This window comes from Furipterus horrens, unplaced genomic scaffold (assembly GCF_987537825.1).
Source record: "Furipterus horrens unplaced genomic scaffold, mFurHor1.1.pri manual_scaffold_4, whole genome shotgun sequence".
NCBI classification, from domain to species: Eukaryota; Metazoa; Chordata; class Mammalia; order Chiroptera; family Furipteridae; genus Furipterus; species Furipterus horrens.
In genome coordinates this window covers 150572694-150584155 of record NW_028327174.1, presented here as the reverse complement: position 1 = coordinate 150584155, position 11462 = coordinate 150572694, and the positions used below count along the sequence as shown (strand labels likewise).

General features: G+C 44.7%; 1 protein-coding gene and 1 pseudogene across 1 annotated transcript in view; one reads left to right on the top strand and one right to left on the bottom strand.

Moving 5' to 3' along the window:
• Window positions 1–636: 636 nt before the first annotated feature.
• Window positions 637–10426, bottom strand: LOC150013070 (RWD domain-containing protein 4 pseudogene; annotated as a pseudogene).
• Window positions 10427–10472: 46 nt separating this feature from the next.
• The window catches only part of LOC150013068 (speedy protein E4-like), a 143047-nt gene continuing 142057 nt past the window's right edge, over window positions 10473–11462 (top strand). Inside the window, 1 exon segment of the mRNA XM_090275207.1 lies at window positions 10473–10633. Coding sequence (XP_090131333.1) covers window positions 10473–10633 — 161 coding nt within the window.

Genomic DNA, 11462 nt, shown 5'->3' with positions numbered 1-11462 from the left:
AAGTTCGTGAGTTTCTCGGGGCCGTCCGCTATTGCCGCCTATGGATTTTAGGATTTGCATAACTAGCTAAGCCTCTTTATGCCTGCACAGGGGGAGTGAAAGAGGCCTTAGTATGGACTGAGGCAGAGGAAGGGGCATTTCAGGCGCTAAAGGAGGCGCTCGTCACCGCGCCTGCCCTGGCACTATCAAGGCTTGACAGGCCCTTCCAGCTATATGTGGCGGAAAATAAAGGTATAGCGAAGGGGGTTCTCACGCAGTGCCTAGGACCTTGGAAGCGACCTGTAGCTTACCTTTCTAAGCGGCTAGACCCAATAGCTGCTGGATGGCCCAATTGTCTACGGGCTATAGCTGCCACAGCACAGCTAGTAAAAGAGGCTACGAAGCTAACGTTTAGACAAGAGCTACAGGTCATCATCTCACATGCCATGGAGACTTTATTGAGAAGTCCCCCAGACAGATGGCTCTCCAATGCGCAAATTGTACAATATCAAGTTCTGCTCCTCGATCCAGACCATGTCAAGTTCCTGCAGTCAACGGCCCTAAACCCTGCTACCCTCCTCCCAGATGATGACCCACACCAACCTCTCCATGGCTGTGTTGATGTACTCACTGCCCTCACCAACTACTGAGAGGACCTCACAGACCTCCCCCTGACCCATCCTGATGCAGCTTCGTCCAGGAAGGAGTCCAATACGCCGAAGCTGCTGTTGTAGCAAGCGACACCGTCATCTGGGCCCAAGCTCTGGGGCCTGGCTCATCTGCCCAGAGAGATGAACTCATTGCATTAACACAAGCGCTTTGCTGGGCAAAGGGAAAGCGGGTAAATATCTACACAGACAGCCGGTATGCCCTTGCTACAGTACACATCCATGGGAGCATATATCAGGAAAGAGGGCTCCTGACTTCAGAGGGAAAATGTATAAGGAACGCCCAAGAAACCCTTGATCTCCTTGCAGCTATTTGGCTGCCACCAGGTAGTGAAGACACCGGAAGCCCAAGGAAATGCCTTCGCAGACCGAGAGGCCAGAAAGGCGGCCCTACAACCAGTGGGGCCCCTAAAGCTCCTGCCCCTAGTTCCACCACGGGTGCTTGCCGGACCCCCGGTATATTCAGCCAGGGATCAGGAAATTCCTGTCAGAATGCAGGCCCAGGACACTCAAGGTGGTTGGAAATGCCTCCCAGACACTCTCATTCTAGTCCCAGAGGCCCTTGGGGGAGAACTAATCCAGCAAATTCACCAAAGCACTCACCTGGGGGGGGGGGGGGGGAACGAAGCTTGCTGAACTCCTCCAATCAGCCTACTTCACTCCCAGGTTGTTTCAGGAAACAAAGGACGCGAGCCGGTGGTGTCCCCAGTGCGCTTCAGTCAATCCAGCCCCCAAGGACCCCCAACCTCCTCGCCACCGCCTGCGCGGGGAAACTCCCGGAGAAATGGGAGATCGATTTTACTGAAATGCCACCGGCATGGGGAGGGTACCAATGCCTCCTAATCCTAGTAGATACCTTCTCGGGCTGGGTGGAGGCCTACCCCATTCGGTCTGTCAGCTTTAGTTGTCGGCAGCCGTCCGTCTCGAGAGACGATGGTGTAGCTTCTTAAGAGTCTATCTGCACCGCCGAGAATGGCTGTGCAGTCCAACTCGGGAGTGACACGGTATCTGTCTCCTCCCGTGTTGAATCGACATCTTGCGATGATGCTGGAGTGTCCTCTCCAGTGAAGCTGAAGCTACAGAGCCTGGGCAGGGTGATATGGAGGGTCTGCTGTTGCCCATGCAGCAGACCCCCCCTCTCTTCGCAGCTGAAGGGTCCAAGGGAAAGACGGAGTCAATACAGCTTGGCTTCAGGTGCGCCGCAGGAGTTGCCGGTGTTGACTACAACGTCAAACCGCCTTAGGGACTCCGGCTCCGGATTTTCTGTCGGGGTTTACTCCCTTAGCCTTTCCCCTGAAGAGGTATGCCGCAAGGCAGCGGAGGTTTTTTGGAGTCAGAGTTTTCCTTCTCTGTCAGCTTTAGTAGTAACTAAAAATTAATACAGGAAATAATTCCTCAATTTGGCCTCCCTCTAGCCATGGGGTCTGATAATGGCCCGGCTTTCATAAGCCAAATCACCCAACAACTCAGCAAAGCACTAAGTATTGAATGGAAGTTACATTGTATTTACAGGCCCCAGAGTTCAGGACAGGTAGAAAGAATGAATAGGACCCTTAAGGAAACATTAACCAAATTAAAATTAGAAACTGGCGGACACTGGCTAGGACTCCTTCCCTTTGCCCTCTTAAGGGCTCGCTGTACCCCTTACTTCCAGCAGTTCACGCCCTATGAAATTATGTTCCGTCGTCCACCGCCACTCTTGCCTAAATTAGGCCTAGACATTTCTGCTTCTGTTACAGAACCCCTGGGCTACTCCAGTTGAAAACAAACCCACGGGCTCTTTAGTTAGGGGCCCGTTTGCCCGCCGCCAAAATTATAACTCTCAATACCAGAGTTTAGTGAAAAGAAAAAGAATGGTTTATTTAACAGTTATATAGATTTAATTATTTGCGAATTTCTGTTAAGTCTTATGTTCTTTAAAACACCCATAAACACATATCCTTGCCTCCCCCCTACCAAACCAGGCTAGTTTTAGAAAAGTCAGAGAAACCCTTTCCCTACTTTCCAAGCACAGTTCAGCTTTACCAGTAGCTGCCAATCATTCAATCCTGATTGGGGAGACCTCGTCTGTGTTATGGGGTCCACCAGCTTTTAATCCAGAACCTCGTGGATTCTCAGCCTCCTTATAAACTGCATACTTAGTCCTTTTGTAATCCACATGGTCAGTCTGTTCCTTTTCAAAGCAGCAAGGTACAGCCCTTCCTTAAAACTGCATCGTCAGTCCCAGTTAAATTCACATAGTCAGCCTCAGCCTCAGTCAAATCCGCACAGTCAGCCTCAGCCTTAGTCGAATCCGCAATCAGCCTCGGCCTTAGTTAAATCCGCACAGTCAGCCTGCCTAAAATGTCTGCCGCTTATTTTTAAATCCCTGACTATGTCTTCTGATGCAGCGGGTGCAGTAACCAGTTCTGACCATTCACAGAACCTCACGCAGGATATGTGTGCTTTCTCCATACCATCCCCTGATTCAAGTCCCCTCCCATCTACCTGAGGCTTTGGATGCAATAAAGTCATTTTGCATAAGAAAGACACTAGCCACCAGCCTCCGGCATGTAGAGGCATTCTAAAAGCTGCTTCCTTTTCTCCATCCCCCAGCCCAGCCGCAAACTCTGGGGTTTTTTGGAACACCCCTGTTTCTGTAACAGGACCACTGATGGGGCACTAGTAAGCCAAATCAGTACCCCGGGGACCCCAGTGTTTTCCTTTGGCCTCTGCTCTCTCCACAGGAGCAAGTTCTACCCCGGTAGTTGGGGGCAAGGATGGGCCGAAAGACCCCCAAGTCCTATGGGCACCCACCTCTGCACTGGAGTGCTTAACAGGGTAACTGGGCCAGGGTGCGGGACCCTACAGGGGGAAAGGAAACTACAATCAGTCCAGGTCTATATGTGCCCATTATCAGAGTCCCCCCAGTGCCAGAACCAAGGGGAATTTTTCTGCCCTAAGTGGGACTGTGTAACCTTAGCACTCTGGAAAAAGACGGACCCCTCCCTTGCTTTTGATCGTCCCGGTAGTCCGAGGGAGTGCTCTTTGGGGGCTTGCAACCCTTTCAAGCTATGGCTCCACACCCCCAGGCAAGATGACTGGGAAGGGGGAAAAACCTGGGGCCTGCGAGATCCAGGAGTGTTATTCACTATTCAGAAGCGCCGTCTTCCCCAACTAAGTCTCCCTGTGGGGCCCAAAGCTGAGCTAGGTCTTCCCCCATGGCCGAAAGTGCCCTTGCCCCCACCGATTCCTAATGCTAGGACGGAGGGTAGGGAGTACCCCGACCAAGGAAACCATGACCCTTCCTACCCCGTCCAATGAAAAAGGACAAAATCAAATTTACAGAACACTACACACTGTTTTCCAGTTCCTGAACCAATCCCACCCTAATATGACAAGAGACTGCTTGCTGTGTTTAAACCCTGAATCCCCTTACTATGTCAGGTTAGGAGCGAACCGCAGTCTAGGGACAGGAGAGGAAGACATCAAAAGCCTTACTCTTCCTCAGTTAAGCCAGCAGCCTGGCCATTGCTCGTGGGGTCGGTCCCCCAGACTTACTTTAGGATCTTTTGAAGGTCAGGGGACCTGTTTTCTATCCTCAGACTATAAGTTATCCGCTTCCCATTATCGGGACTCCTGTGCTCAGAGGACTATACTGCCCCCTAGCGACGTAACAGAGGCAGTCCTAGTGGCTCCCGCAGGCACCTGGTTTGCTTGCACAAGCGGTTTAACACCATGTGTTTCTTCCTTCCACTTCCTGCTTGAGACCTCTTCTGGCTCCCCTGAACTTTGTATTTTGGCACATCTCTTGCCACAGGTCTATTACTATTCTGGAAGCCAGGGTAGGGAACATTTAGGACTTGAAGGGCTCAGCCGGTACAAGCGCGCTCCCGTCCTGGTCCCAGTGTTTCTGGGTTTAGGGGTAGCCGGGTTGGCTGCGTAGGAACATCAGCCCTCATAACAGGAAATAAAAACTTCAAAGACCTTAGCACCCAAATAGACCAATATTTAGCCACTGTTGAAAATAGTGTAAGTAAACTAGAGGCTTCCTTAAGCTCGCTTGCTGAAGTAGTCCTACAGAATAGGCGGGGCCTAGATTTATTGTTCCTTAAGCAAGGAGGCCTTTGCTTAGCTTTAGGGGAAGCCTGTTGTTTCTATACCAACAATTCCGGAGTAATAAGAGACCGTCTCAGTCAGCTTCAGAAGCGGTTACAAGACAGGGAGGAAGACAGAAAACAAGGAGAAAATTGGTATGAATTGTTTTTCTCCATGTCCCCTTGGGTCACTACACTTCTAACTGTGCTCGCAGGTCCTCTCCTTCTTTTACTTCTAGCCCTAGCTATTGGTCCCTGTATAATTAATTGCCTCACTAATTATATTAAGTGGCGTATCCAAGCTGTCAAGCTATTAGTTTTTAAAAGTCATTATGTCCCCCTCGAAGCTCAGGATTCAAAGGTTTGAACTGTCCATTACAACCAGTGGGGAATGTTAAAGGGTATTTCTTAGACGTCTAGCCAGTAGGGTCATCAGCTGAACTTGGGTCCCGGGAACCAGACCCCCATGGTTGTATGCTTAAACCAAGCAGAACAAGGAACTTGACCTAACTGTTATTCCTTTGAGCAGTGACCCTTTCCTTTGAGCAGTGACCCTTTCCTTTGAGCAATGACCTGGGAATAGTGGGGAATTTTTTGTCTATACAAGCTGTATTTCTGTCCAAATTTCTGCACCTGCAGCAACAAGAATGCACCTGAAATGCTTTATAAACACCCCAATCCCTAAGGTCAGGGCTGTCCACCTAAGTCCGGCTTGTGGACGGGTGGGCAGTCGCTGGCCAGCTAATAAAGGCTCTTTAAATTCTAATTTGATTGTCTCCAACCATTTGGTTCTCGCACTTGCTCCACAACAAATCTCCACACCATTGCTCATGTCCATGGGTCATGCATATAAGTTCTTTGACTACTCAATTTCCTATATTATACTTTACATCCCCATAGCTATTCTGTAACTACCTATCTGTACTTCATAATCCCCTCACCTCTTCATCTATTTCCCCCACACTCCTCTTCCACCTGGCAACCATCAAAATGCTCTCCGTATCCATGATTCTGTTTCTGTTCTTCTTTGCTTAGTTTGATTTTTAGATTCAACTGTTGATAGATATGTATTTATTGCTTTTTTTAATGTATTTTATTGATTATATTGTTACAATAGTTCCAACTTTCTCCCCTTTACTCCCTTCCACCCAGCATTTCCCTCCCCCAGCAATCCCTCCCCCAGCAATCCCCCCCAAGTCCATACCCATGGATTGTACATACAAGCTTTCCCGCTTCACCCTTTCTTATATTCTTCTTTTTCTTTTTTTTTTTAGTAAATATGTAATTAATTAATTATTTTAACAATAAAAAATAACTATCCCTCCCTCTCAGATATTAAGACCCTTTGTAATCTTGTAAAGGACAATGGGCGAAGGTCTCATGCTCCTCTAGCTGCTCCAAGCTTATTGTTCATAGTTTTGATCTTCTTTTTCTTAAGTAAGTTCCTTTAACATTACATATAATAATAGTTTTGTGACGATGAATCTATTTGTTTTTTTCTTGCCTGGGAAGCTCTTTATCTGCCCTTTGATTCTAAATGATATCTTTGCTGGGTAGAGCAATCTTGGCTGTAAGACTGCTTTTCATGAGTAAGTTCATGTGTGGGTTCTTAAATAGAAAGTACTTGGGACTCCAGAAGTTTCTTCCACCAACTCAATCCCTGCTGGTTTTTGCAACCAGAAGTTATGGGGACTTACTTTCCTGGCACTGGTACCCTGGGCTAGAGGGTCCGGTGTTGGACTGGGATTGCTTCTTTCCAAGATATCGTTCTTGAATTTTTCTGCTCTGTGTTTCTACCCCTCCTACTAATCTGGGTGGATGTGGTTTCTTTAATTTCATAGGTGTCAGATTTCCACTCACCTTGATTTCTGCTGATTCTGAGTGATGGTTGTTCTATAATTTAGTTGTAATTTTAATGTGGTTGTGAAAGGAAATGTGTTTACCAGTGCCCCCATCTTGACTGGAAGTCCCCAAAGACATTTTCAAACACTTGGAAAATGTGCAGCTTATACTCGGTATGTGCCTAGCTTCAGGAATTAGGCTTCAAGTCCTGGCTTACTCTATTTGGGGTAATGGGCAAGCTACTGAATCTTCTTGAACTCAGTTGAACCTCAGATGTCTAATTAAGGGTATTGGGTGATAAAAACAACCATCATAGAATGGTTTTAATTGTTAAATAAGATAATGCATATAAAATGCCGACTGATGGGTTACATCTGACATGTTTCAGGATTACCTGGTCATTCTTGCCCCTAGGCTTTTATGAGCCTTTTCTGGTTAGAATAAGCTGACCTTTTCTGATGAAACTCTTCATCTATCCAGGAAGCCTCAGGGAATGTGATAGAAAATGGAACCCTATTGTTTAACTGGATTTAGGCATCTGTCAGGATCTGTGCATCCTATGGACTTCCTCACACCAAATCTTGGTCGCCCATCCTGTATCAGTGGTTAAATCCTTAGCCTAATCCCAGTGGGATCCCTCATTCTGAGTATTTTAGGTCTTGGCAGGATAAATATATCAGTAAACTCAACATTATTTCTCCAAATTCTCCCTGCCATGTATTTGGCATTTTGTTTGGTAGGCAGCAAACTTTCAAGGTTGTGTAAAAGGTCACACTTTGCTTCTACCCTGTAGCCATCTAAACAGGTGCATGCTTAGTCACCAGGCACTGCGGAAGCATTTTGTTTAAAGCATCTGTTTGCAAATTGCACTTGAACATCACCATCAGCTGGACTTGTTTCCAGGCCAATTCTCTCCACAGACAAATGAAATCAATAACTCAGATCACATTCATATCTGTAGAAACTGCACATTCTGCAATCTTTCTGCTTGAGAATAGGATAAATGTGACCTTATAGCAATGGATTTTAACCTTTTTGGTGTCATGAATTCTTTTGAAATTCTCAGTGAAAGGTTTCAGTTATCCCCCCAGCAGGGGAAAAAGAACTAAAACCACAGATCAAATGTTTTATTAACTTATCTTTGGCTTTATATTAATCTTATTAATTAGAGTACCCCTGGCTGGTTTGGCTCAGTGGATTGAGCGTCGGCCTGCGAGCTAAGTGTCGCTGGTTCGATCTTCCAGTCAGGGCACATCAGAGAAGGAAAACTCTGACTCCAAAAAACCTCTGCTGCCTTGCGGCATACCTCTTCAGGGGAAAGGCTAAGGGAGTAAACCCCGACAGAAAATCCGGAGCCGGAGTCCCTAAGGCGGTTTGACGTTGTAGTCAACACCGGCAACTCCTGCGGCGCACCTGAAGCCAAGCTGTATTGACTCCGTCTTTCCCTTGGACCCTTCAGCTGCGAAGAGAGGGGGGGTCTGCTGCATGGGCAACAGCAGACCCTCCATATCACCCTGCCCAGGCTCTGTAGCTTCAGCTTCACTGGAGAGGACACTCCAGCATCATCGCAAGATGTCGATTCAACACGGGAGGAGACAGATACTGTGTCACTCCCGAGTCAGACTGCACAGCCATTCTCGGCGGTGCAGATATACTCTTAAGAAGCTACACCATCGTCTCTCGAGACGGACGGCTGCCGACGACGATTAATTAGAGTTGACATTAAAAAGTAAGACCTCCAAAGGAAAAATAGTCAAACATTTCAGAAGGGTATAAAATGAAAATAAAATGTCCCTTTTATACCATTCTTTCTCAGCCCCATTCCTCAGCAGTAACCACTGCTAACAATTTCTTGTATATACTTTCATTTTTATAAGTATGTGTATGTACATATATTTGTATTTTATATGGACAGTTGCTCCCTGCTGTGCACAGTAGTCCTGGACCATAAAGATAATTGTGCAAGTTGAAACCATAGAAAGTTGGTATATTTTTATTAATTTAATTCTATTTTTCTGCAGATAAATAGAAATAAATTAAAACCATTGTCTCCAACAATACAAAAATTAAATATTAAGGCATCTTTTACTACCATCTTGGTATATGCAGCAAAGAGAAATGTTTTCAAAAGAAAACAGCAATTCTGCTCAGACGTTTTCTAGTGTACTTGGCAGATTTGTTTTTCTATTCTCCTAGTCCATGTGCCATGAGAATCTTTCATGATCAAACATCATGACCCAAACCAAGAGAAAAGTAAAACAAATATTCACTTATTAAAAAGAAGCCATTCACCCTTGAAAAATGAAAAGAAACTACAAAGAATATTATCTGTAAAGCTCAAATACCAGTATTTAAATTTCTCTGAAGCAATTTATGCCTCAGTAATTAAGAGAAAGAGATGAACACTTTTTAAAGATGAGAAGCCTGCTAGTGTGGAGCATGCTGTGGAATAATTGTTAGTTCATATTCTATTCTCCTAGGGCAGGAGATTTTGAAAAAGCTTCATTCTTCTTTTTTTTTTTAATTAATTAATTAATTTGTTTGTTTATTTTATTTTTAGAGAGAGGGGAAAGGAGAAAGAGAGGGAGAGAAACATCACTGTGTGGTTGCCTCTCACTTGCGCCCCCAACTGGGGACCTGACGTGCAACCTAGTAATGTGCCCTGAATGGGAATCGAACCAGCGACACTTGGCTCGCAGGCCGATGCTCAATCCACTGAGCCACAGCACCTAGGGCCATACTTCTTTTTTTTTTAATGATCACATCCACTAGAATAAGATCATAGAAATTAACATTGATTACTTATTATCCTCCATATTTGTCCATTGACAAAGCTCACAAGGTTTCCAAAGTATACTAAACATTTTCACCTTTTATTAAGTCAGGCTTGTGAAAAAAATTTAATACAACCAATATCTTCATGAAATTTCAGCTTAAAAAATTTTTATGTAAGAAACATACAAAAAATTGTTTTATAAGAAACCACCTGACCCTGGCTGGTGTGGCTCAGTGGATTGAGCACCAGCCTGTTAACCAAAGGGTCTCAGGTTCGATTCTCAGTGAGGGCACATGCCTGAGTTACTGGCCAGGTCCCCAGTTGGGGGCTTGTGAGAGGCAACCATACATTGATGTTTCTCTCCCTCTTTTTCTCCCTCCCTTCCCCTCTTTCTAAAAATAAATAAATAAAATCTTTAAAATATATATAAAGCCACCTCAATACCAGAAAAGGGTAACAAAAGATTTTGAACCCAGCTTACTTTTTGAAGGATGTTCTTCCCTTGGTTCAATTCCAATTGTTCTTCACCATCTTTAAAGCCAGTTTTGCTCAAATGCTTCACCACATTAACCCCATTCCATCCTCGAGGAAGTTCTCCTTTGTGATGTGTTTTATCTTCCAGCTTACATTTCTGGGTTTTTCAAAGTTGTTCTCCCTTGTTTTTTTACTTACTTGATGGGGCTATATTAGGAGTTTCAATTGAAATACTGTTGCTTATGGCTGTTGTAGAAGTAATAGATGGTGGTTCTACACAAACTGTTCTTCATGGTCCTTGGCATATTCGAACAATGTGTAGGTAAATAGCGGTGCCAAGATTGACTTCCACTGCTTCCTGTAACTTGCCTAATATGCTCTGCTTTACAGCTGAGGATATGGCGTTGTTTAAAAAAGCATTCACAGATATAATTGGAGTTTTTTGGGGATATGTTTCTGTCCAGGAAATCTCTTTTAAGAAGGCTTTGGGATCACCATTTTCACCTATCCTATTTTGAAGTCAAACGACTTAATTCTAGGAAACTTTCATCTCCTTCATATTTAGAGCATAATGCTTCCAGTTCCATCTCCTGGTCCTCGTTGGTACTCATCATGCAGGTCGCGGAGGACCTCCTAGGCAGATGGCTGTTCCCAACTATGACCAAAAAAGCGGGAGCAGTGGCCCCAAAGCGCAGGCGTCCAGGTTCTGCACCTCCAGCTGTGGCCTCGGGAGGCACAAAGACTCACCCTTCCTCCGTAGACAGCAGTCACGCGCAGCCCCGGCCCTCGGGCAGTGCTAAGCTACCTGCTGAAGGGCTGTACGCAGGGCACAAGCTATTTTTAATTTTAGAAAGAGAGGAAGGGGAATAGAGAGAGAAAGAGAGAGAAATGTAGATTGGGTGCCTCTCATTTATACCGACCACGGATCCAACCACAACGTTTCCGGTGTACTGGAGAATGCTCCAACCGAGCCACCAGGCCAGTGCGCAAAATGATCTTAAAAATAATGAGTAAAATTACAACTATTTAACAATTTTTGTTAAAATATTAAAAACTCTCTTATGGTTGGTTATTAATGTAGGAAAAACAAAAATACTAAAACTGTTTATTTAGAAACATTGATAATTAAAGTATCAATATTATGCTTCTTTGTAAAAAATTTAGTAAGAATGTTTTCCCAGTTTTCGTCATATAACTTGATGTGATTAAGAGAGTATCTTTTCTATACCTTGTCAAATTGTCATACTTTCTAAATTTGGATCCGTTTCCAACATTTTATCCTTTATGCTTTCAATATTATGAAATAATTCCAAGGATTCTTTTAATATAAACTATTTTTCTGGTATCACTTCCTCTATGACACCTTTTTTCTCACAACCTGTGCCTTATGTGGGTAAGTGGGCTTTCACTAAATTCCTCCTGCTGCAGATCACTAGTCTCTAAAATGGTGGCAGTGCCTACATTCCCACAGTCAGGTATTTCTTCTATTATTTCCATTTAATGCAATGCATATTTACTCTTCTTTCCTTTGCTGCACCAAATTTCTTCTCTGGATCACTCATTTTTGCAAAATGTCACGTGGATCTATCCCTGGGAGATTAAGAGGTAAAGAACTACTTGCTTTGCTGTCTATGAACTGAATAACAA